Source organism: Ischnura elegans, chromosome 5 (genome assembly GCF_921293095.1).
Source record: "Ischnura elegans chromosome 5, ioIscEleg1.1, whole genome shotgun sequence".
In the NCBI taxonomy this organism is placed as follows: domain Eukaryota; kingdom Metazoa; phylum Arthropoda; class Insecta; order Odonata; family Coenagrionidae; genus Ischnura; species Ischnura elegans.
The window spans coordinates 104882040-104909647 of NC_060250.1; the positions used below are offsets into that span (position 1 = coordinate 104882040).

General features: G+C 38.3%; 2 protein-coding genes across 5 annotated transcripts in view; one reads left to right on the forward strand and one right to left on the reverse strand.

The window, feature by feature from the left end:
* Positions 1–27608, forward strand: part of LOC124159371 (scoloptoxin SSD14-like) — a 90455-nt gene that overhangs the window by 8915 nt on the left and 53932 nt on the right. The window contains exon 2 of one of the 3 annotated variants that reach the window (XM_046535142.1): positions 10618–10793. The exons of 1 other annotated variant lie outside the window; for it this stretch is intronic. In XM_046535142.1, the coding sequence (XP_046391098.1) occupies positions 10759–10793 (35 nt within the window). In that variant the 5' untranslated portion in view covers positions 10618–10758. Of the gene's footprint in view, positions 1–10617; positions 10794–26991; positions 27206–27608 lie in introns of those variants that run through there. One more of the 3 variants, XM_046535145.1, reaches the window with a different exon arrangement.
* On the reverse strand, positions 15042–18781 carry LOC124159373 (ras-like GTP-binding protein RHO). Of its 2 annotated transcripts, none has more exons than XR_006864954.1 (6): positions 18669–18781; positions 18386–18566; positions 16726–16798; positions 16533–16642; positions 15394–15576; positions 15042–15297 (listed from the first exon to the last, which is right to left on the reverse strand). XR_006864954.1 is itself a non-coding variant. In XM_046535146.1 (6 exons), the coding sequence occupies exons 1-6, from the start codon at positions 18672–18674 to the stop codon at positions 15202–15204; spliced, it is 582 nt and encodes a 193-aa protein (XP_046391102.1). In that variant the 5' UTR covers positions 18675–18779; the 3' UTR covers positions 15042–15201. The 2 variants fall into 2 exon arrangements, 1 of the variants encoding a protein (XP_046391102.1); XM_046535146.1 differs by having other exon boundaries at positions 18386–18499; positions 18669–18779.

Genomic DNA, 27608 nt, shown 5'->3' on the forward strand with positions numbered 1-27608 from the left:
CTGACAATTAACTGTGGGCAGCCTGTAGGGTTCTTAGTTTTTTGTTTGATGGTGGACAAGAGGTTTCCCTTCCCTGCATATGTCCCTGGTCATCAGGTACGCTCTTTTTGAGGACTTTAATAAGTCAACCAGTTGAGATGGTCTCGGCTCTCCGAAACTTGTCGCGCAGAAAGAGGCTATCTCTCGACTGGCCATGAGTCACATCCCTGTCTTACTACCCCACCCCCGTCCTTCTTCCGGTATCTGGACCAGTTTGACGTGTCTTATAAGGCTTGCGCTTAAGTTTCCGCGAAGCGTCGCCCGTATGTGGAAAATTTCATTCACGCCGAAGCGTCATAAAAGTCGGTGAACTGATTTTATAGCGTGTCTGGATGTCGGTAGAGGTCGATTTCTCGATCGACCCAAGGCAACCCAATTGCCCCGTCCTAATTTTTGCAATTTGTGGTAAAACTACAAATTTTATGTTTACTTAGAATCCATACTCTTCTATGACTGGCTGAGCTTGTAAGAGAGATTTTTTTTGTCTTTTAAATTAGCTAATTTCCATCTTGTATGCCGATTTTTTACCTAGATATTTATTGACATTTCTTTTTTGCAAGTTTCTACTTCTGATGAAATAAGAATAATAGTTTTCACCGTTCGGAACTCGGAAGGGGTCAGGTTATGTAAAAATCCGTGGAGGAAGTTGCGATGCTTGTTAGCTTATAGGAAGGTATAGCATCCCATCATTGTGTCCTCAGTGCCCTATCAAGAGATGAAATCGTAGTTATCTCACTGCCCAATGTCATTTATACAGTGGCGTCGACTCCATGGGGCCTGAGGGGGCCCGAGCCCCCTCAAAAATTCGTAATGAGTGTGAGGAAAAAAAGTGTCAGGCTTATCGATTTTCTCCGGAGTGTCCAGATATCGAGATTCGAGTTATCAGGGTTCTAATGTTGATCATATGACTCTTCTAAAATGCTTAAAAAACTTAAAACTCATTACTTATAAAATTTCCCGGGGAAAGATCCCCGGTTTGGGCCCCCCCAATATTTTTTGTAAGTCGGCATCCCTGCATTTATATGTGTGGAAAATGTATTTTCCCACAAAAATATTTGGAAATTCTCCTCCGTCCTTCTGATACCGGATAGGAAAACGTGAGGAAATATTCAAGAAAAGTTGAAATGCAATACAAAAATTGTAGTCACTCAAAAGGATCATGTTGGAACTGAGACGTATGTGGTTTAAGTCGAAGAGATGAGAGAGGAAGGGAGCGTGAGAAAAAATTTAGTGCCTGTGGCGCCCCGCGCTCTGTTGTGGCTGCTCTCTACTCAGCAAAGGAAACAAAGGAATTCCGTTACGAAGGGAAGTTCCGACCTTGACCGAATGATGGCTAACGTAAACACGCCAATTCTGAAGCTAAACAAGGCTGGTGGAATTGTTAACGCTGATAAAGTGTCCAAAGACACGTCCCTCAATGAAAAGCGTGTGCACATTGGTAGCCACGCTCTCTGGTTTGCGATTTCTCTGCTACTCAAGTTAGTCTTTTTCCGGCGCACAATTTCTCATTATCCGTGTGTTAACTTGATTATTTATTCGAGTACCTACCATTTATTTGGATTGACTTTGTAGCGTATGCCCTCGGAGGTGGTTTTTAAGGGACTAAAGAGATTTAATCAACAACACGGTTATTGATTTAGGCTAAGAGTTTCATGAAAAGGTGGATATATGTCGAAAAAAACATTAAAGTTTAAAAATTCTAAGAATTCAATTCTACCGAGTCCAAGCAATGAAAAAATTGTGCGTTCGCGCCCCAGACATTAATGCGACCCAGAAATATATGGTTGCCGCCGCTGCTAATCTCTCCACTGTAAGACAATAAATTGGCCATGGACGCTAAAATTTCTGGTTGAAAGTAGCTTTTTCTGTCTGTTTCTGAATTAGCATTTTCCGCGGAGTACTATGAACAAATCCGCTCTAGCATAGTGAACACTGGCAAATCCACGGAAAAATTATGATTATACAATTTTTTCAAATGTTATCTGGCGTAGATATGAATCCCGATCACCGAAAATAATTTTCTCCCGTTGAATTTTCGCAAAGTCTCTGATGGTTCAACTGGATGAGCTGATTAATCGGAAGTATAATAACATTTGATTTAACACTTCCGACCTGAATACGCCATCAGGATGGCTGGGGAAACTGTCGTCGTCTTTAGACAAGACTACGCGGAGGAAGGCCCGAAAGCCATTACCAATGAGGAGAAACCCTGCGGAAACCTCGGAACCAATGCAATAACATTTGTAATCACCGACTCCGACGATCCGCTTCACAATAGGCTGTTTATTATTCACCGTTATTAACCGTCTTGGAACCTGATTGGATGATCTTTTCTAAGAGTCAATGGTCTCCAATCGCACGTGGCATGCAGCGACCCCTCCCGCCCGTCCAAGATTTCGCGATACCGTTGAGAATCGAGAACCTCCCGTGTTGGGAGCGAGATTGCCCTGCAGCGAAGAAATGAAATAGCATTTTTGCTGGACCCCTCCTCTTCACATTCTACCCCACCCCCTCTCCGATCTTTCTCTCCCCCTCTCTATCTCCCGATTGCCAGCCTCCTCCACCGCTTGAGCGCGCGCTACGGCGAAAACTTTCACTTCTTCTTGCGAGAGACGTAAAGAATTGGGAAACTGCAGAATGCAGGTGGGTGAGACTGCAAAGGTGCACACACAATTTCCTTTCCATGCGCAATCGTCCACTGTTTCCTGGACGCTGACGACGTGGGCCTTGCCTGAGCAAGCAGTATGTGCCTACACCAATGGACATGCGCGCCGGCATTGAAAATTCGACGGCTTCCGGGCATTTTTTTTCCCGCCGAATTTGATGACCATGTTCACCACGAAGTGAATCGGTTAATGATGTATCCATGATAAAAACTACGAATGTTAATTTCCACACTTTAATTCAAAACTCAGCTATCGACCGTGAAAATAATATAGAATTTCGAAACCATGATCGGTTGAGTTTTTTTATTAAATTGTGGAAATTGCCATTTGTAGTTTTTATCATGGATGTATCGCATTTCCACCAAGTCATAGTTGATTCACGATTTTATTCTCAAATGACTCGGCGTCGCGGTGTGCACCAGTTTATCTGTGTCGGCTGCGCCCACCTCTAACCTACATGATTCCGGATGTCGTTCTTGGAGGCACACCTTAGTGTCCTGCAGCGGCTTCAATTAATTTGAACATTCGACGTTGACAGTTGGGCCATTTCATCTCAAATCAGGCAGATAGTGCAAAATCATGTCAGGTGACCATCACCGATTTCTCTGAAATTTATATATGTGAAAGCAGTATCCTTATGATGAATAACGTTGACTTTATTTCTGCTCAGAACTGAACCGTCATAAAGTTACCGCCCCTTGAACATTGCAGGGTCAGGCCTCTGAGTAAAAAATGAAAAATCACATAAATGCCGATTACTAAGGAACCATGGCCCATAAAGTAGTGGTTATTGTTTTATTTTGAAGAGAATTCATTTATGCACATTATGGCATAACTTGTAAGTCATTTGAAGCAATAATAAACAAATAGGACTTGTTTAAACAATAAAAATTAGTCATTATTTAACAATTTATTACTAAAAAAGGCCACCTTTTATTTTCTCTAAAATTTCTCAGCGGGTAGTTTAAATGTTCTGCTTTTAATTAAAAAAATAAAAAAAGGTAGTATTTTTATACTTTTTGTTTTAAGGCATGTCAAAGTTAGGCGTGTTTACGACTATTTTACACCAAGATTGCATACCTTCAAGGGGGGAAAATGCCGTTTCATTCTACTTAGCATTCATAACAGTGAAAAGTTCATATCTGAATGATTGGTTACATCTATTGACTGAAAGCAAGTTCAATCTTATTTACTTCCATGGCTTCCAATGTGTGCAAACACCCACTGCTACTGGCTGGAAACGGTGAATGAGTCGCAATTTGCACAGAGTATTTTTCAATGGCACTTCACATAAGTCTTTCTTCTACTTTGGGCCATGTGGAACATTTCGATGGACCATGTGGATGCATAAATGAGACACTAAAGTCAATCTCTTCTAAAGACACTACAGTGATTTTTGAAAATGACCAGGTTTTTCGGAAACACACAATGAAGTCATTTATGGTGAGATTTTGAGTACTGTATGTCATTATATCTGAATTTGTTAGTGTCACAGCTTGTTTGATTGTGTGGATTACAGAGTGAGCTTTACTTGTCCCGTGTCTGTTAACTACCAAGCATGAAACTGTTGATGCCATGTACAGGTGCTACTTTCACCTTATTATTTTTCTGTCTAAGTTGAGCTTGTTAACATGTGTAAAATGCAAGTTTCATATTAGACAAGATTTTACTAACTTAATGAAAGTGATAAATGTCAAGTATGTACTTCATGGTAAAATAATGTCTCAGCAGCTTTTGAAGAAGCGAGAGTGAAATGTCTATGAGTGACCATGTTCAAATTTTATCATTCTTTTCCACAAGTTAATCTAAACAACATAATATGGCTGCTTTTCCAGTTTCAACCAAACATACGATTGACGTATCATGCAGAGCTAAAAAACAACTCGGAATATGGGGAAATTATGATGTATACTGCTGGCATCCTCTTCCTCATAGTGCTCAATCAACATTGTGCTTTCATTTTACTTGGATGATGATAAAGATTGTTCTTGTGTAACTCCTAATCAGCGAGATGTGTTCACTGCCATTGAGAATCATTCAGACAAAACATTCATTCAGACAAATTCATTGCTGAAGTTTAGGATTGAACCAAGAAAGGTGTTTATCATCACCATATCTGGAAAAAAGAAAGGGAAGCTATTCAAAAAGAGAAGTCGGTAACACTAATTGGTGTGGAGTTGGTGCTTCATTTAAACTTTTCCGAGAATTAGAGTGTGATTCTTCCAGATTAAGTGCAACCGTATGACTGGCAAAAAGTACAGATATCAATATTAACCTGTGTGGAATATAATAGCTAAGGTATGCAGGCACTTCAGATGATTTCTCACAGGACACTTCACATGCTTTTCTTAGGATGAATCAAATAGAAGAACAAAAGAGTAAAAAGATATCATATGGAGAAATAAATCATATATTTTAGAAAAGACAGCCGCTAGTTAAAAAAAACATTTCAGATATTTGACTTGGAGAAAAGTCTTAAACAGAAAGAAAGTCATTGGTGGTTGTTCAATGCAACAGGACATGAATAGGGTCCATCTGACAGAGTTGCAAGAATTGGTCAAAAATTATGACATAAACTGAAACCTGAGATATTTCAATTGTGGCAAGTAAATACAAACAAGTCCTTTGTAGAACATGTGAGTATATCCTCCATGTAATCCACACAATCAAACAAGCTGTGACACTAACAAATTCAGATATAATGATATACAGTACTCAAAATCTCACCATGAATGACTTCATTGTGTGTTTCCGAAAAACCTGGTCATTTTCAAAAATCACTGTAGTGTCTTTAGAAGAGATTGACTTTAGTGTCTCATTTATGCATCCACATGGTCCATCGAAATGTTCCACATGGCCCAAAGTAGAAGAAAGACTTATGTGAAGTGCCATTGAAAAATACTCTGTGCAAATTGCGACTCATTCACCGTTTCCAGCCAGTAGCAGTGGGTGTTTGCACACATTGGAAGCCATGGAAGTAAATAAGATTGAACTTGCTTTCAGTCAATAGATGTAACCAATCATTCAGATATGAACTTTTCACTGTTATAAATGCTAAGTAGAATGAAACGGCATTTTCCCCCCTTGAAGGTATGCAATCTTGGTGTAAAATAGTCGTAAACACGCCTAACTTTGACATGCCTTAAAACAAAAAGTATAAAAATACTACCTTTTTTTATTTTTTTAATTAAAAGCAGAACATTTAAACTACCCGCTGAGAAATTTTAGAGAAAATAAAAGGTGGCCTTTTTTAGTAATAAATTGTTAAATAATGACTAATTTTTATTGTTTAAACAAGTCCTATTTGTTTATTATTGCTTCAAATGACTTACAAGTTATGCCATAATGTGCATAAATGAATTCTCTTCAAAATAAAACAATAACCACTACTTTATGGGCCATGGTTCCTTAGTAATCGGCATTTATGTGATTTTTCATTTTTTACTCAGAGGCCTGACCCTGCAATGTTCAAGGGGCGGTAACTTTATGACGGTTCAGTTCTGAGCAGAGATAAAGTCAACGTTATTCATCATAAGGATACTGCTTTCACATATATAAATTTCAGAGAAATCGGTGATGGTCACCTGACACCCCTCTGCCTGATTTGAGATGAAATCCCCCAGTTGCCAATGCCGATTTTCTTGTACGATCTTTTGATCAGAAGCTACGGTATACTGCTAGGTCGGAAGGGACCGAACTACCTGAAATCTCTGTATTATTTTTCTGATGTAAATAAATATATATTTTGACAAATTATCTGTCCTGGATTTGAATCCCGATGACGGAAAATAACTTTCCTCCGTGGAATCATCGCACGGCTTCTGATGGTTCAACTGAATGGACAGCCTAGTCGGCCGTAATTTTCGTTTCTAATCACCGGAAGGATTCCGACGATCCGCTTCACAATGAGCTGTTTACTATTCACTGTAATTAGCGCCTTGGAACCTGATAGGAAGTTCCGTCCTGCGAGAGCCATTGGTCTCCACTCGCACGTGGCAGGCAGCGACTGCCACCGCTCGTCGAAGACCTTATCTCTGTGTACATTTTGTACTGGTGACAATGAGCTGCTATTCCCGTAATCTAATCCATATCTCAGCTGATACTGCCTTTTCGGACCTTATGAGTGGGCGCAATAGAATTTATATTTATGAACTCGGAGTATCGGTTACGATCTCTTTATATTTGTGGCAATGTTCTTTGCAAATTTTGAAAAAAAAATATTTCCTTTGATTTCTTGTTATGGAAGTATTTAGATTAAAAACGGCGGAGTTGTAGCGTTTTAGTTGAATTGGTCTGAAAAGGAAAGTATGTATTTATGAACAATGAATGGGTTTAAAACGGCCCTATTTTAAAAATGTTTTTTTCCATTAGTCTGTTTCGATCCGGAATAGAGCCAATTATTCGTAATTGATATCCATGTTTATAGTAAATGGGATAAATATTACCACATGTCGTGCGCAAATACCCGTGGTAATAATTTCCACGCCAGTTCATGGCACCCATGGAACCACTTTCTTCTCCCTAAAGAGAACTTCAGTGGGGGTAAATTTTGTGTGTCATCTAATGGATGATTATGAGATTCGTAAAATTTTAACTCTGTGGCACTAATATCGTACCTATACGTGATGTTTTTAACATCAATTAGGCAAGCCATTGCAGCAAATACGTATTCTGGTACCGAGTCGGGTGTCTCTGTAGTGGCAGACGTCGCTTCCTGGAATGTATCGTGTAGGTATACATCTAAATGCTCCCCTAATAGCCATCATAGATTGTTTTTTTAGGGGGTAAGTTTTATTCTGGCAAATTGAACATTAATGTCTTTACATTTTTTAAGGTGCAGGCACACTATCGTGTTTATGTAATTCGCTGAGCAGTCGCCGTCCACTTCTCTCTTTCCTTCCCGTAAAACTATTTATTTACCTACATTTTTATTCCGTTTATCTGGCTAAGTGTTATGGATTTGATAATTTTAATAACTTTTCCAAAAATAACAGATGTTTGTCGTATAGAAGTAAGAAAGAAGTATTAAAAATTAAATAGTACGAGTCCAAGGCAAAATCGAGCTGTTAAATACAACTGTATTTGGTGTTATTCCTAATAGTTGTTGAAAATATGTAATTTTTATTTCATCATAACGTGCGTTTCTATAATTGGAACCTAATGGAATGCAAAAAGCTCGTTTGAAATCTTAGTATTTTGGCAATGAATATTTTTCTTGAGACCCATAACTACTAAGGTTGGCGAACAGAGCGACTGCTTCAGGTGCCGCAAAGGGTGGAGCAAAATTGAATCTTGAACCTTTTAGTTTTAGGGGGTGGCTGCCCTTTAGTTAGTCACGGGCGCCAAATAGGTTTGATAATAGTATAGTGGTTTGGCTTTACCCAGGCCTATTTTCTACTTGGTGAAGTATTGTAATTGAAAACGTACCTGAGTAGACACCTTATTATGGCCATATTGGGTGAATTCGGTGATTTATTAAATTTTGTGAAAATTTACGAAAGCCAGAAGTAGATTTTCATGAATTCAATAGAACTATTAATTTTCATTTAGTTATGCCTGAGAATATTCTGTGTGTCAACGCCTACGTTTCTATCTAAAGTATAATAATTCTTCTACGTATTAAACATGACAAAAATTATTTTATTTTGAAATTCGGATCTGTGTGTTTAAGTTTTTAAAATCATGATACCTCTATGACAGTGGAGATCAAGCTAGAGAATATTGACGTTGGTTAGCGTTGCAAGTCTTTGCAAATCAATAATAATATCCCTTGTCGCTAAATATTTCACTAAATACTTTCCAAGATTTATTATGAAAGTGCCGGTAGAGCAAATAATTTTTTTTCTTCAAAACTTGAAAAATGGCTGGGAGCATAATGTGAGACAGGAATTTCTCTCTATGTGGAGCAGCTTTACGAGCTGTGCTTATCGTTACGACTTATCGGATTATTTTGTCCACCGCTGAGTATGAACCCTGATGTTTTAATTTAACTAGGGGTGATGTTATAATCACACGCTGTGGGCATAAAATAATTCATGCATCATTGATAGGCCTGCACTTGGTATAGTTCGCAGATTTGGATTTACAATTCGGAATTGCATCCTATTTCTCTACTGCCGGTGGGTGTTGTCTCACTCTCGCTGACACGCTTCCTAAAATGTTCATCTTATGAAGGAGGTAACGCGTGAGCTGCTTACGTACTCCACGATTTGAACGTTGGAGTAGAAGGTCCCCAAATAATTTTAATATTTTCAAAATATTTTAGGCGGGTAAGTCTTATTCGATGCTCCGGCGAAAGAAAAGTATGTCGATATTTCGGCCCCTGACAGCGCAGCATCGCTCTCATATCTGGTATAAACTAGATTAAAAATTTAGGCGCCATGCGGGACTTCTTATCACGGTTTAATCGGGTCGATCCGGGCATCAAAATACTTCTCTTTGGTCAGAGCACAGAAAAAGGGACGCCCGCCTCACATTTATTTTACTTTTACTTTTTTTACGTATGCTGTTGTCGGGTTACTGCATGCTCGTTGAGAGGTAACATACACGTTCGATTCATGCGATAGCTTCTTAAATAATTTTTATTTAGTGTAGATCATCTTGGGTCCTTTTCAACACCCGTGAAGTGTTGAACACCATGATGAAGTAATGAATGTCGATGAATAAGAGTAATTGATCAAATCTTGGAGTTTGTCTTATTTATTTTCTCTTATCGCCATTAACTTCTCCCGAACAAGTCCCACTATCACTAACAATTTTCTCTAATTTCTCTCGCTATCCTTCTTTAAACGATTTTCGTGAATAAGAAATGCATCGTATTCTCGCCGAACGTGTTACTGATGTGAAGTAGAAATACAATATGAATGAGTACAGCACATTCCTGGCTGGTGTAATGGTCATGCGTGTGAACGAAATCAACTGACTCTCCGGTTATAATAATTTGTTTAATCGGATCAGTGACTACCAGCTGGCGAGCATGTTTTACGAAAATGATACCCGAAATATTATGATAGAATTTCTTTCTCGACGATGCTATGCAGTGCAGATTTTGACGCGCAGAGGTAGAATTCAAGGCCCGAAATTTGTGTGCTTGCTGCTCCCTTGTTACTTGAAAATAGTCTGTCAAAGAATAAGAAATGGTTTATAACTGGAATCACTCTCATGCTCAGTTTTCTACGAATTTAGAAGTCAATTTCCACTTGTGTACGCATATTCTGCGATTAATCCTACAAGAAAAGAAGACTTTCCGTTTGTGGATTAATTATAGAACTTCCTTTGTATTGTAAATTACTTGCATTTCAAAATCATGAAAACACAGCAAGTAATATATTCAATAATTGTCTGCATTCCACGAGGTTTAGGGTATTTAAAAGTTTTTTCTTAGATAGCAAAATGTAGGTTAGCAGGTGGTGTAAAATCACCGCATGTGATTTTAACAACTTCAATAGAGAGGTCCTTCTGTATTAGATCATGGGTATTATGAAGGAACTCTCTTATTATTTTAAAACTTTCCGAAATACTCCTCTTAAAAGCTAATACCATTCTCAAGTCGGGAAAAAACTACCCTACCTACATTCCACAGTTTATTTTTTCCAACAATCGATTCAACGTGTCATTGACAAGATATTTAATAATAATCAGAAGTCATTAGTCTAGAAAATTACTAAAAAAATCATGATCGGCGATACTCCGATTTTTTATTGAATTATACCATTTGAATCACGTATGGGTTGATGAATTATTGTCTTATTTTTATTTTGCTCATAACCTTGACTAATTTTTCGTGGAAAAATATTTTATTTTCGTACTTAAATAAAAATTAAATTTTCTAAAAATATGTTTATTTTTTAAGTACCTAAAATTCAAATTATAATTATCTCAACAGGAAACTTTCGTTGTTTTTGTTTTAAAGGTATCTGGCGATATCTTCAAGAATAATTGCCGTCAAACTCTGAGCATTCTCCGAGAAGTATTGGTGTCCTGTTTATTTATTCTGGTGCTCATTTTAGAATGATATTTCTTGTAAGTGATTGGACAATAACCGCGTTGGAAGATGACTCCGAAGATCTTCGTAAGGCCTTTAAGGAGGTGAGTAATGAAAGAGAAGGTTGGCCTAATGAAAAGAAAGAAGTTTGTTGTATAAGTCTAGTTTTCGCCCCACATTCGTACTGGGCGAATTGCCACTGAGGAGAGGGGAAGAATTGCCCTCACTAAATTTTAAGTGTTCAGTCGTGTGCTCATTTACCACACATATTTTCCTCCAATGTGGATAAATAAGAGAAATTCACTACAGATATCACATCTTATATTCGATGGGCTGGCCTGGGAAAATGTCGGCTGTCCTACTGTCGTTTGCAATGAATTTTTGATCAAACTACTCGTCTCATTGCAAACAGCATTGAGGATTGGGTATACTCTTATTGCTAGCGCTTGGAAGGGTTACTCTCTCGCCTCAGTTGCAGTTTCAGTAAAACTCTATTCGCAAGGCAAATTATTGGATTGACATTTCTAAAAGAGGGAAGGAAAGCAATCTACCGTTGGAAAATAACTAGATTTACGAAAGGAAAATAGCTAGATTCACAAAAAATAAATGTTCCCGCTGGAGATAAAGCTGCTACTATTGTGGAAGATAATGAAATTTGGTTCTAGTATCATCTATTTTTCCATATGATATTGGATATTCGCATTAAGTCTCCATTGATGATAAGAATATACACAAGGAGAGTAACTTTCGTCATTCATCCTTGCTAGCGAAAAGCGTGTGGGTGGTCATAGACAAAACCTCTTGGAATATTTCAAGAGGCGTTATGTCCTGCCCATCCGGGCGAAAGGGTTTCGATTAGTTCAATACTACAGCTCTTGGAATTTTCTCAATTCTTTTGTTATGCTTAGTGCTTCTCCTAATTCGAACAAAAGTATTTGACGCGTTTATCTAAAGCATTCTAGCAAGGGCGGCCGGTGAAGATATAAGGAGACTTTAAAATGTGCGGTACAGCATTAGGGACCCAAAGAATATCTTATGATTCTTAGTGCTAAGTCTTACGCGTGGATTAATGAAGAATGAGGTAAGTACCCACACCGACTTACCTCCCGTCGCTCAAACGGGTTATATAAAATTAATTATTCGAAGAAGAGTGGCCTCCTGTGGAAATTAAAGTGAAAATATCATTTGAAAACAGACTTCTAGATAAGACCCTAAGAAAAGTTTAAAAGTTAGTGAATTTGTCTTCAAGGGCCCTCTCCACGTTCCTGAAAAAAATAGTCTTACGGAAGGTATTTTTTTCGATACGGCCGCAGTTATTGCAGCTCATGAAATCTTCGTGTGAACATGGCTCCGATTATTTAGTTCTGGAAGAGTTTTCAGATCTCTTTTTTTTTATCTATTTTTAAGAAGGCTGGAATTGGACTTGGCGATGTGAAGTTTTTAGTTGGAGCACCTATTCTACTTCAGTTTCAATTTCTCTATACTTTCCATATCCTTTCGTGCCCCTCCTTTTTTATACCAGGCCAATTTCACCCCACGGTCGACTCCGTGGCTGTACATTCCCCTATGCCAACTCACCCCTCGCCATAATTCTCCGCCGCAACCAACTGGAAATTCCCCTTCTCGCAACCCCTTTCTCTATCGCCGTCACTTGGCCCCGCAGGGTTCACTGACCGTGACCATTTGCGGAATAATCGATGCAGTCATTATTTTTTCCTGACCCCTCTCAAATACTAGACTGAGACTACGCCCACTGCCCTCCCCCCCTCTACTCCACCCCAAGATTTACTTCCTACTGACCTAATCCTTCATCAACCCCTTCGTAAATCCTGGAAAATTTCATCATCCCCGTCCGAAGGAAGCTTTCGTGAGGGTAGGTTATTTTATATTGCACGAGTATACAGGGTTGCACCATGCCGTGAAGTACCCAATAAATGGCTGCTGTGGCAATCTTCATGAAAAGCAAGGTGGCCAATCTTCATGAAAACCTGGTAAGTCGGGGAATTTTATGGTGTCTGTTAAGTCATGAAAGGTCGGAAAAATTATAAACAAATCTAAAAGAAATGGTCTTTGCTTTAAAATTCAAATGTTGTTTTTTTTCCTTCCCACTTGTAAGCGTAAGCTTCCTGAATCATTTTAACGAACCATTCCCAACTCGTAATTCAGAACGTATTTTAATATTGTTCAAATTCATTTTGAAAGGTAATTTTGCGTACTTTGATTTAAGATTTTTATTTGACTGCATATAATCACATTTTTGTTCAGTTAAGATGAATTATCTTTTTTTACCTATGTATTTTTCTTAGGGTTGAAGAGTTGGCTGCGATGCGAAGTTTTTAGCCGGAGCACCTTTTCCAATTCATTTTCATATTTTTCTCATTTTTTCATCTCCAAATCCTCCCGCCCGTTGGTAAAACTGTCCCCATAAGTTAAACTTTCAATTCAGAAAAATAATTGAGAAAGCTTTTAAGCTTGTGTTGTCAGAAACATTCGAGTGCGCCTCTCTGTAGAATACTCGAAATAAACTTTTCATTAATCCTCAGTAAAATATAAATAGTATCAAAAAGTATGTAAAATTATAAAAATTGTGTGGAAAGTCTTTAAAAGTTTGGAAATTTCAGCTTGATACACTAGCAGCCATCCTGAATGAATGTGTACTTTAATTGAGTTCAGCATTCTTTCGGGCTGCATCCGCGTCCGTTGTCGAAGAACCACAACAGTTTCGCCAGCTCTCCTGCCAGCGTCCTCAGGTGAAGGATGAAGTGAAGCTTTTAGTCCTCTCTTATATAGGCAATTTTTTGGCGCCAATTCGGTGGATTTCTTTCGACCAATCAGGGAACGTCCTCGTATTTGCGTCGAATATACCTTTTCCACGCGCTGTGCAAAGGATAGCCATCCTCCCTGTTAAAGTTCGCTGGTCTTTTGACTATCTCAATGGCCTCTCTTATTATTCTCGGGAAGTACTTGTCTTCTCTCGCAATTATTTTGGCGTCGTCAAATAAAATTGAATGTTCGGATTCACTCCAGGCGTGCTCCGCGATGGCAGAGGCTTTGAACTGTTTGTTTTTGGTCGCTCTTCGGTGTTCGCTCATGTTTTTGGTCGCTCTTCGGTGTTCGCTCAGGCCGAAGAGCGACCAAAAACAAACAGTTCAAAGCCTCTGCCATCGCGGAGCACGCCTGGAGTGAATCCGGACATTCAATTTTATTTGACGACGCCAAAATAATTGCGAGAGAAGACAAGTACTTCCCGAGAATAATAAGAGAGGCCATTGAGATAGTCAAAAGACCAGCGAACTTTAACAGGGAGGATGGCTATCCTTTGCACAGCGCGTGGAAAAGGTATATTCGACGCAAATACGAGGACGTTCCCTGATTGGTCGAAAGAAATCCACCGAATTGGCGCCAAAAAATTGCCTATATAAGAGAGGACTAAAAGCTTCACTTCATCCTTCACCTGAGGACGCTGGCAGGAGAGCTGGCGAAACTGTTGTGGTTCTTCGACAACGGACGCGGATGCAGCCCGAAAGAATGCTGAACTCAAGTAATCACCGCGGAAACCTACGTACGTGTACTTTAATTATTTGTTTTCAGTTTTTTTCCTCGTGCATCGCTACTGAACACACTAGGATTGACTTTCTGAAAACAATTCTCAGCCGGTGTACAAAATGAACGACGGGGCATCAACACTTAATTTTACTCCCGCTTCTTTTTTACCACCTTCGCTCCGCACATCAAAGGGGTCGAGCGTAGACTTTCGTTGCCAGCGCTGGGGGAGGAGAGGAGATAGGGTAGCCTTAACATTTACGGAGGAAGAAGACTGGGAGGAATGAGTGTTGTCTTTAAGTATGGTAGCAATTAAAGTGTGCCTGTTTACGTTTATCGCTCGTCAACATCGCGTTGAAAATACTTCCGAGATTAACTTAAGGAAGGACGCATGGCATGTTTCTGACACCACAAGCTTCATAACTTTCTAAATAATTGAGTAAAAATTTTTAATTAGAATTTAAATTTTGCTAACCGACGCGGCGGGATGACGTGGGGCCGGAGAAAATATTTCAATTGTCGACGAAAAGTGGAGGGGGTTAAATGTAAAAAAATGAAATGTAGTTCATGCACGAGAGAAGAGGTTGTTCTTCGAAAAATAGATGTATATTTATTTGCTGTTACATATTTTATTTTGACAGTTCATTATTCCATAGCTTTTCCTCCTACCGTCATTCAATGAGGGACTTGTAGATGCATGAACTCAATATTCAATGGGGAAATTTATTTAAAATGAAACTCTGAATGAATCTCTGGTAAAAGCGCGTTTCTTTTTAACGGAACTATAAATTATTAAAATACCTTCTCAATAACGGGGCATACATTTATTTTAATTTTTTTCGTACATTAAAAATTCATAATAATAATGTTTAAAACTATCATTCAGTATGTACAGTAGCTTAATAGCACGAGTACCACCCTGATAAAATTTCGTGGACAACTGTGATACCTGAGCAGTGGATGCTACCCTCACAGCAGTAAGCATTTTCCTTTCTCTTTTTTATAACTATTCTTCGTCTCCAGTGCTGCTTTGATGGCCAAATCGAATAGTTCGTTCACGCCACTCTGTAAATAATGAAAAATTGTACTTAATTTCTCTATCATGATTCTAGAAAAAAATAATTACCCGAGTGGTAATGTGTCGTGTTGATTTCCGCTTACCAGGGCTTGAGCGGAACATTCGACATGCGAGTAGAGACTGAGGGCGTTGACAATTTTTGCAGCCTCTTTATCTTCCACCAAATCTGATTCTTCTTCGTCCTCGATTTCGTCCCTCAGGTCTGCCTTGGTTCCCACTAGAATGACGGGAACTCGGGGATTATGCGTCCTAACTTCTGGAACCCACTAAAGGAAGGGTTAGAAAAAATTACGATTATTATCAAAAAATTGTAATCAACACTCATATAATCTTTTACTGAGTCAATATCTTTTTTATGCCTTTATATAACTCTCTGTGTTTGTACAGTTCATCATTTCTTGTATTGTTCTCTTAGTCCCAACATTATTCTCGACAAATTCTGCAATTGCATTTAGTCTTTAAACTGCTGTTTTCAATTTTAATTCAACGGTAAAAAAAACTCTCTGTAGAGAACTGTTTTGTGTACAGTTCATCATTTCTTGTATTGTTCTCTTACAATTAGTCCCAATCTTATTCTAGACAAAAATGAAAGTTAGTTCTCTAATTGCATTTAGTCTTTAAACGACTGTTTTCAAATTTAATTTCAGCCTCGGTGGCGGTGGGGTAACATCCTCGCCTGCCAAACAAGAGGTCGCGGGTTCGAGTCCCGCCTGGGTAGGTTTCCCCGGTCCTGGGCATGGTTGTTCGTGTAGGTTTACTTGTTACATTTGTTGAATACTCCGGTATAAAATGGCCAATAAGAGCTGTATCCGGTCGTTTGAGAATAAAATAAATAAATAAAATAAAAATAATTCAACGGTAAAATAAATCATTGTCGAGAAAAGCACGTTCTTTGTGACAACAGTACATTTAGAAATCCATTTTGGAAATTTGATTCAAGAGCAAATTTAGATATGGATCGGAAAGAAGAAATTTCACGGATAATTTAAATATTTATTTTCAAGCCTAAAAACATATGCATTCCTATGGAAAAACTTATGCATTCCCACGGAAAAAAAAACAAATAAACGATTTTTTTTAAACGAGGGTAACGCTGCGGGTTCCTACTCATTGAACTCCTGGGACTCCTTTCATGATTATTTTTATAATCAATGCTCGTTATTTAGCTCTGAGGCTCAGATTTTTAATTAAAATCTTAGACAAGAAAAATGTAGAGCTTCACCTTTTTCGTTACGTGTTCAAGTGACGCAAGCGAGCCAATGCTGTAGCAAACCAGGAAGACGTCTGCATCCGGGTAACCGAGCGGACGTATGCTATCATGTTCATCCAAGCCTGAGAGAGGGGAACACTTGATTAGTCAAAATTTGCCAAGAAACAATAGACGTACCTATACGTATACAATGGTGCTATAATACCTGAAGTGTCCAGGAGCTCTATGGCGTATATTTTTCCATTGACTTTCTGCTCCGTGTGATACACGTCCACTACCTGTAGTGAAAATAAAGAAATACCATTTTGCAGAAAAGTAAAGTTACACGTTTTTCCTGTAAGATGTTAATACAATAAAGCCTTTTTATGCATTGTTACGTCCTCAAGTGAATTCTTTGTTCTGGGAATACGTTCCATCTGATGGAACCATGAGTAGTTTCCAGAGAAAGTCTAGTGATTGAAACTATATATTTGCAATTTTAGCTTTCTTAAAAATGAAAGAGTGGAGTGTTACAAGAATAATAAAATATAATTGAAATTATACTTAACGAGAACTGACCCCAAATTTTAAAGCAGAGATAGTACCGTTGAAAATTCAGGCATCAATAAGACTTCCCCCCTGTTGGCTCTCTCAAGTTATTCTCATTCCATTTTGGAAATGTACTACATATATATGATAATTAGTAACGTGGGGTGAAAGTAATAAGTCTGTAGTTTCAGAAATGGATAATTTTGGAACATAGTATGGCTTAAAATAGTACTTATTTTTTATCAACGAGAAGACGATCTAATTTTGAGGCAAAATTTGGGCTAATGCGACTACCATTGCTGTTAACTGGCTTTCTTGGAGCAACGTGCATTTCACGATTACTGTTTAAATTTAGTTTTACGAGGAATGGAATATATGGAAGGTTATTCCAAGATAATTCCCCTCCTGTGCAGCTGCTTCTTTGCTTTTCTTGTGGTGTAACTAGACTGAATGGTACCGAAAAGGATGCTTGGGAATCCAAACTCTCTTTGAACATAAAAAAGTCATGGGTATTAAAACGCGACGAACAGAAAGCCCGTTAATTAAAACGCAGGGAGGATGATTAATATAGGTAAAACCATTTAATTCATTCATAAAATTATGTGTCCCAATCTCTCTGCTTCATATAAAATTCTGTTGATACTTGTGCGTATTAGACTAAGATTATAGCAATCATAGCTAATGGAGCAGAGGAGAAAAACCGACGGGCATTTTCTGAGAAGCATTGATCAGGTTCGCCATTAGTTTATAATCGCGTTCTGCATGTGATAGGTTGAATGTAGGCTCATAATGAGAATAATTTTATCCTGTTTCTGGAGAAAGCCTATAAGAGATTATAAACCTGTAAGACATATTTTAAGTTCCAAACGGACCTATGGATTCGCAATATTGCGGACGTAGCAAAGTTCCAATGCATTCTTTGTGTTCCAATGAGCTTCACTATATTGATCGTAAGGATAATAACTTACGAAAACAGTTAGTAACATTGAAGTTTCGTTATTCACTCATTACAAAGCTTTTCAGTCATAATTATTTTACAGTGAATACAACTCGACTCGTATTTTCCGTCTAATGTGATATAATGCCTTAAGTGATGTCGCTGTGTCAGATAAGGCTGCATCCTGTCTCCCTAGTGGCCTGGAAAATAAAGATAGCCTGGCATCGCAATTTTTATTCTACATTACATTTCTTATTAGGTTAGAAGTTGTACGATGGGAAAATGAGAAGCCTAGTCCAACGGCCGAACGTTTTATCCGCGTATTGTCGTGAGTCCGGTCACTGAGTTACAATAAAAAAATACGATGAATTATAATGAATTTTTTAGTATATAAACTCACCGTTGGATGGTATTCCTCAGGGTATTCTTGCTTCGCATAGGTTGTTAGAAGACAGGTTTTTCCGACGCCCTCTTGACCAACAGCCACGCATTTTATGCGCTTATCGTCTTTTCCCTGAAAATTAACCCAAACTTTTGATCTATTGATTTATCTACGAATTATGTGGTTTCATATTGACATACTAGAAAAAACAGAAAAGATACAATCATTAAATCCTCGCTGAAGTTATCTGTCGTGGAAGTATATGTAAATTTCCCTAATATAATTATGATCTCAACCGTACCATCATACACAGTGCTGGTCGAAGTCAGTCCTTCCCCTTGATACAGAGACACTTCCTCTCTGATTAAGTGGCATGTCACTCGGGGAGTTCCACTCGGAAAAAGACAACGCTAGTTCCGCGTTAGGACCGTAGGGTGACTTGGCGCGTCAATCGACGAAACCGCAAGCCCGCTTCCACATGCAAGTACGTAAACAGATAACGCGGCGCAAAGACACCCGACAGGGAATGAGCCTCTCTATTTCTTTCATTTTTTAGTGATGGCCTATGCATCGGAACTGAATTCTTAATGAGTTTTTATCGAAAATACGATCGGTTGGGGGGCATCCATTAATTAGGTGAGGTGCTTTTAGGGGGTAGGGGGTCAAGCCGATTCTCACCCAATCTCACTTCGTAAGAAAAAGGGTAAAATTGCGAGAAAAATGGGATGAATAAGCTATGTCTGGTGCATCTGATGAGGAGGGGCGTCACTGTTAGATAGTTCGCTCTGTCCTCTGTTAGTAATCTTAAATACTATCAAGTAAAAATAATTGAAAAAATTGTTTTTTCTAAATACAAGCCAATGAAGCATAGATTAACGTGTTTACACTGAAAATACGCTTTTTCAACAATCTAACGTGAGGTAAGAGGGAAGGGACGATATCTCACTAAGGGGGAAATGGGGTACGAAAATCGCCAAAATCACCTCGCGTAATTAATGGACGTGTGGAGGCTACAGGTTTGGCTGCTCACATCGTGGGTCTGGGTTCAAGTCCCCATTGTCGCAGAGATTTTCCGGAGGTCGCCCGATCCCTCATTGAGTGCTGTGTGGAGGGCATCTCAACATCAGCGCTCAAGTGGTACCCCTAGATGGGCTCCTCAGGTACAGACCTCCATCCGATGGAGAGGGCGTTAAGCCATGTTCTGGGCGCCTTTTGCTTATAATAACCTGATACCTACTCTAGGTTTCCTTCTACGCTTCCCGAAAAAATCTTAGAGAGCCTACCTACTCGCTTTCCTCCGTCGTACTAATAGCCTCAACTTTCGACAGCTGCTTCAAAATAAACCATTGGCTCTGTAGGAATTTCCAAATTTGTACTTCCGCTGGAAATAAAATAGGATGTTAGACTAATACCAACTGTTTTATTGGAAACTTTATGGTAACAGCTGAGGCTGACTTTTATTAGCATTGTTCTATCTTGAAAATAAGTGCCATGTGATACAGAAGCTACACTTATTGTTTGAGGACAAATGACGCCATCAGAGAGAACCGATTCAGCTCCTAGAAACTTGTAAGAAATTTTGAATCCCTTGCATTATCCACAGTAGAACCTGACATGAAGGAAATGTTAACGGCTATAATCGCTGGTCGGTCATAAATGGGAAAAATACGTGTCAGAATTGATATGACAGTGAGCCTAGAGAATGCCTTTCTCATTCCCCGGCTCATCATAATGGCCATTAACAAGGAATCCATTGACGCTTTTCAAGTTATGTCGTATCTAATTCAGGAGGAAGCAATATGCGGAAATAATTTGTGGCATAAAAACACAAATATCCACTGTCCACTGGAATTCTAATCTTGTTGATGTTGTTTGAGGCATAGTGCGACCTCGGAGTTATATTTTTTAGCCGTTAAAAAGTTAGCCGAGTAGTGAAGATGCCTTAGATGACGATTGGGTGAAGTGGGATGAGGTACAGGAGAGTACCTCTTACGAAACAAATATGATGGCTTTTGTTTGCATCAGGTGATGGGGTCGGTATCGATAAACTTTCAGTTTGTGAATACGAGAAGGTTTCGTCAATATTTTGTGGATACATTCATTATTTTGCAGAGGAAATAAACTTTACATTGTTCTGCTACCTATACATGACTTGTCTAATCTGGTTCCTCTTCCATTAATGTTCATTTTCTTATGTGTAGCGTGAAAATCCTTTGCACTTGGATTTCTTCTTTATATTTTCGTAAGCATTAATGCGCTCACTTGCGACGGAATGGATATCATCGTAAGAACTTTCACAGATTTATATTGAATCGACAATAATGGTTTTATCGACATAGTACAAATTGGAAGGCACAAAAACCAAAATGATTGTTCCTACTACAGTGTGTCTATTGATAATGTAATTGTGCAACCAGTGCGACAACACGCACGAAATCATTTAAAGAAAACGGAAATAGATTCAAGTTTTATTAAAACATGAGCTACATGGCTAAAAGATTCCTCATTATTCAGAAAATGTCTGTAAATTTGTTATTTTTAGTGACTTTTATTTTATAAAGGATGAGAGACAGCACCTTCTACGGGAAATAACAACCAGCCAGAAATCAAAGTTGCGGTAGCATTTTAAACCTCAAATAATAATATAGTAATACAGTGGAACTTGGATAATTCGAACATCAAGGGACCAGTTAAAAACTTCAAATTATCGACAAATTCGTATTGAAGAAGTTCTTAACATATAGGTCCAAAACAAAATGCATATTTCCAATCAAAAATATTTATTAAATAGATACTCTTGAAATGTAAACACTTTGATTAACGACTATTAACAGGATTAAAGTAACCTTAAAACAGGAATATTTATTTCAACAAACTACGAAGTAAAATATAGTAACATTTTTATTCTAACCTTAAAATGTCCTCAGCAACACCTGAACTACTGTGCACTACTAACTTAACTCGTTATCGAATACGTTTAGACAATATGTCATAGCATAATACGCTGCAATAGAATCATAATAACCAAAGAGATTAAAAACATAGAATACGTACTTTATTGAATAACAGAATATTTAAAAATAAACGTAAAGCACCTGGGATGGCAACCATAAAACAAAGCCTACTGTTTTTCAAAAAAGGATGATATTTTTGCTCTCCTCGAATTAAGGGAAGGGTGAGTCATCAGACTCTACGCCGGCACGCATTTTGTCTATCGCAAACCTTTTGACAGCAGAGTTAGTAAAGCATATTTTCCGATGGATTCACAATTATTTTGAGTCGGAGATTATGATTTATACCTTAATTTGATACCCCAAAAATTCGAATTATTCAAAACATAATTCGAATTATCCACGATTTTTAGCATTTTTTTGATAAAAAATGCTAGGGACCAAGAGAAATATTCGAGTTAAAGAATATTTCGAATTAAAGAAGTTCGAATTATCCAAGTTCCGCCGTGATATGTATTCCACTTATTTATAAATTACAAAATACATATATAAAATAAATAAAACAGCCGTGATGATTGCCGTTATTTGAAGATGATCACGGCGCACTTCCCTTCTGAAAATTATGCTTGTTATTGTGTAGACTATGTTACAATGCACATAATTTATTTTGTTGGTTGTACTTTAGTGTGCAGATATATTTTGTCGAAGTGTTGTTGAATTTTTAGAAGTTATGAAGTGTTGGGTATGAATGCAGGATACAGTTGCGCGGTGTTTGTGTGATGATATTGTTTTTTTATCAAACCGTCAGTCGTGATATGTGCGATAAAATACAGGCTGTAAAGTTGTCAACAGAGAGGAAATAAGGAAGAATCATTTCTTCTTTCCTTGTTCCATTCCAACAGCGCGGTATTAAGGTTCTGTATCAAAACTCATCTATCACTTTAAAGTCTTTTAATGTCTATGTTTATTTTCTTATCTGTGTATTCGAGGTGTTTGTAAAATCTAAAAACAAATGTAGCATCGTAAAGGTGGTTTTTCTCTTGAAAATACGTTGAATTATAAATAATGGACAAATATTTGTACCTATTTAATTTTCGGTCGCTGTAGATACATTGACACCTATGTAAATTGCTGAATTGAAAGGAGATGAAATTTTGGGAATATGATGGTGAAGGGAAAATAATGGAAAAGGTCTACGTATTCTATGGAAATCAGGTGGTTTTGCTTATTCTTTCAAGTTATTTTTGCCTAACATCGACTTCAACTACGTATCCTGTGTGCGAAGGGCTGTATAAATGTTTCATTTTCATTTATATCTTGCATAATATTACGATGCTATTACTCTTCATGTTTTGAATGTCTTGTTACCCTAAATAAATTCTTAACAATCATGAGTTATGCTGCACTCCCTTATTCCCTTTGTGTTAACTATAGTGCTATACCAGTGTGTCGCACAATACAGATTGAAATTTATGCCACAAGTAAGAAGTTGAGATAACTTGTAAGTCTTTCAACTTTCTTAAGTTTTCCATAGAAGCATATATATAAAAGAATAGACGGTAATCATTCTGTACTGCCTATAAAAGAATAGACGGAGAAAAGGCATTCTGTACTTCCTGGAACATAAAAAATTGGCTGTAAAGCTGTTTGTGAGAATTATGGTGCATGCAAAGAAACTTATCATTGTAGAATTACCACCGTGTTAATTTATCCATAACGGCCAACGTTTCAAGCTCCGACTCGGGGCTCATCCCCAGCCCTGAAATCCACATTATTCGACGGGATAAGATCAAATCATATTGAACTGCTATATGCTTCGTAGCAAGTGTACTACCACCGTCTGCAACACGCTTATTTGGTGGATTTCAGTGCAAGGGGACAGCTTTTTCGAAAAAAATTCTTTTGAATATATCGCATTCCCCTTTGTCTGCATTTTATTCTTGAATGATATGCCAATGCGATGGATATCCTTATATATTTTTCCATGGTTTATTTAAAAACATATTTATGATATTACTCACCACTTTAGAATATGTATAGCTTTATTTTAAATAATTTTATTTGTTTTATCGATACTTCTTTTCTTTAGGAGCTGTATTGTAGAGCCTGTATCGATATGGAATGATTTTTCCCTGGGTAGAACTTTGGAACAATCTTATAATAATATATATTCATGCTGACTGTATGTATAGGGATATAATGATGACATTTTGTGACTTAGGTTTTATTTTTTAACTTCAAGTCATCGTAATGCATGAAGTTCTTTATAACCTCAGATACCCTTTGGGCATTCAATTTACACTAGATAGAATAGTAATATTGTTCGGACCCCCACTCCTGCGTGGAGGTTACCTTCTACTTAGCCCCCCTTGTCCTTATCCTGGATCCGCCACTGGACGAAGTCCTGTGTCGTATTCAGCGGTAATACGCGATATTATCTGCATTAGCACTTAGTCAGCAGCATTGCTGTCTCAATCCCATTTAATCAATATGAGCTCCTTCTTTATTGTAATAGTTAGTGTTGGAAGCGCAAGATAAGTTCAAAAGGTTGAATTATCAAACACAATATTTTTGGGAATCATATATATGCGCTTATTCAATCTTTTTGATGAAAATTCTGCGTCCTCCTATCAGCGCCCCGGCTGAGTCGCCTATGACGCCCTGTCCGTCCAAAGCTTCCGTAACTTTATATGCCCCCTAATTTTGGGTGCTTCTATATTTACTGCATGATGTAACAAATCTTAGATTACGATGGACCCCACCTTGAATGCATTAATTGCTTGGCCTCCAAGAATTTACACTCATAATTTTTAAACAATCCTTGTTTATTTAGAATTAATGTATTTTATGGAGTGTTTCATATTGGGTTATTTGGGTCAATGTTCAATTGTTAGTTGCATGATATTAGAATGTATGTATTATTTTTTACAATAGGTGCCTTTTCAGTTTAATACTTTGTTATTAGATGGGTAGATTTGTTATTCATGCGTGTAAATATAATGCTGCCACCAGCAATATCCTAATTGCAGCAATATGTAATAATAATAATAATGTGTTTAAAATAGAATAGTTACAATATTTGAGACAAGGAAATACAGAAATTTTGAGAGGATAAGAATAAGGATGAAGCATTTTTTCGGCAAATAATGCTGTATAGTTGCCTGCAGGTAAAATTTTAGATGACGTGTTCATACGACTATACGGTAAAAATTATGGTGAACATGTCCTAATATGTGACTTGTGACTGAGCTACCATCTCTCTCGTATGTAGTGAGCTTTGATTGCAATTGGAGGTATTGCGACGGGTTCTAATCTTTTCTCTGGCCCGGCGGACCTTGATGCTATACGGATTTCTTCGAGGCCTCTGTCACAGTGTGAAAGAACTTACCGTCTGTGAGGTTCGCGTGAATTGCACCTTTTCGCCCCTTCTCTCCTCGCATTTTCCGCTTCATAAGCGAATTCCTTCGCACGAAGTTGTCAGTGCAGAAACGCGTTGGTAAAGCAGCTCGTCACTTAATATCTTATTTAGAATGGGTGGACGTACTACTGAAATCACAAGAACGTTCAATTCCTTTTTTAAAGTCACGTAATATTATAAAATAAAAAATGCTAAAACAATCACTGTTTTTGCAAGTCAAATACAACAATTTAGCGCACTCTTCACCATGCTTGCCATGATGGTCTACAATTTTATGTGAATCATTCCTTTTACATTTGAAAGACTATCAATATGATTAAACAGCACGGACTAATATACTCAGCCACAACGCAAGAGCAAACTTTAATCTGAATTCAGCCCGGATTGGCTTATTAAAGAACACTTCTTGGAATATCCTCTAAGCTCCCAAAGAATGGCCTAAATGGGTTTTTACTGAAAGGGTACAGGGGAATGGCCTACAGACCCCACGATGCCTTCCATCGATGTATTCTTAATTCTAGAGTTCTCGAGTGTTTGTGTTGAAATTATCTACTGCGAATATTTAGTGTGTATTTTACTTTTTTGGCATTCCATTGCGAATCTTACATGTGATTGTGTCTTTTTAATGCCAGTAGATGACCCCATCCCATTCTGTTCTGGATGAGAAATATATAAATACTATATTTAGAAACGATAGTCTTAGGCGAAGCTTTTTATGGCCCCGTAGGCACTGCGAATTTCATGTTACCTCGGCTTAAATGCCATCCTTAAGAAATGTCTTTTCAATAGTCTATTTTCTTCAAGACTGCTGGGAAAACTTAGATCAATTTTAAAATTTTAGGAATGCTTTGTAAATAGACAGTAGACGAGCGTATTAAATACGTTAGAAAACTATTGTTTATTTTATTATAATACGCCAATATCGGACCGATCGTAAGGGCTATTGACCATAGGGGAAGGTAGTACTGTATTATTTATGGCGTGGGTGGACTATTAATAACGGTAGAGGTAATTTTTTTAAACCACCGAATACGCCGAGATTTTTGTCCGCGGGAAGGCATGTTTTTCGTGATTAATCTAAATTTTAATGACTCCTCTTCAATTATAATAAGCCCGTCTCCTAATATTTAAATGGTTGAACCTACGCCACAAACTTCCCTCGCGGGCATGGGCGCACGTCCATGACCGGGGATGAGAGAATGTCCCAGTTCCTCGAACCTTTCGAGTAAATTTATAATAGGGAAATCAAGCACACCTACGGCAAATTAGTCAATGTCTAACGAAGAATGGTTCTAAGAACCTCAATATTTTTAAGTATTTTACTTATTTTGGCATTCCATTGCGAATCTCGTATGTGATTGTGTATTTTTAATGGCAGTAGTAATCTCAACGTCGTCGCTTGTTTAAAATATTTTATGCTACCAAAATAAAGTAAATGTATTAATGAAAAACTTCTGGTCGGTGTATAATTAAATGTATGAATTAGATTTGATACTGTAAACGTTTATTTCATCCTTTCATCATTTATGTCGTTTTCAATATAACTACAATAAAATTTTTAACCATTTATAATATCCATTGTTTTCTTTCATTATTATGTTATAGACATTTCAGTATTTCGACCCACCTAATGTGTCCATAAAGCATTCCTTTAACCTCAAATTTATTAATATTTCCGGAACATAGCTCATCGGTCTAATTTAGCTTCATTAGGCTACATCTTGACCTCACTTCCTCTTGCACAATACGCTCGTGGACACCCCCATGGTTCTGTTCCCGTGGGCGGAGTTTAGTGTTTTATGTTGGGGGGGTTCAGGGGCTATGGAATACACCCCAATGAAAGGAGGGTCACCGGGGGGCTCCCCTGGAAATTTTATTTAAATTAGATCCTGGAAATTTTGATTAAATTTGAATTAAATTAATATCATTTTAATTACTATGTGAGACTAAATATTTTTGGAATTTCTATAGGTTTTCTACCTTTTTCGGACAAATTACCATTTAAGTTGGGGGGTGAGGACAGGCTTTCCCTAGCCCCCCAAAACTCCGCCCATGTCTTCTCCGCTTTGTTCATCGCGCGCGCCTTGATTCGCTCTTCACTTCGGCGCACGCCGCACCGCGACTCTGCCAACCTCTGCACCTCGTGGCCGTCACACGTCATCTCAGTCTACCGCACCCTCCTCCCGCTCTCCCCTCCCCCACCCTCTCCGACCCTTCCATTCGCACTTTCGTCGCGACTGAATGGGCGCGTAATCTGCCGGCAATACGGCCACCGATCGCCGCGCGCTCCTTCGAACGCAAATACAAGCATAAAGATCCCATCCGAGCGGGAGTTCCTCGCAGTGTCCGCGCGAGAGACGGTGCCGGAGGTTCGCGAAAGGAGAGGATTGGACAAGATAGCACCTATTGGCACAGGGAGGATAAGTGAAGCCGCTGTCGGTCACCGCCAAAGTAACCACTAGCTGTATTGTGAGTTTTGTGCGAAAGTGCACCTTCTGTCCTCTTAAGTGAAGTGCGACTATAGCTATCGCTTGACCCACCAAATACGAAATCATTGGGGAAAAACTTGGTGAGCGAACTAGTGTCACTGGCTTCGATCCTCCCCCGAAATTTTTTGGAGCTATGGACTAGAGTGTGCGCTGTTCAAATAAACACCCCTGAAGTGTACCCATCTCCAGATGGACACCCTTGAAAATCTGTTTTGGCTACAGCTTTGATAGGTGGCTTTTGAAAGTTTCCTGCTGGAGTCCGAATTCCGGAATCGGTTGAAATTTTTTATCACATATGTGATTCATCACGAGTTTTTCTTCTGTGTCAAAGTTAACTTTTCGGAGAAGAGATCACGAAAACACTTTTTCCGTACGTAGGAGCT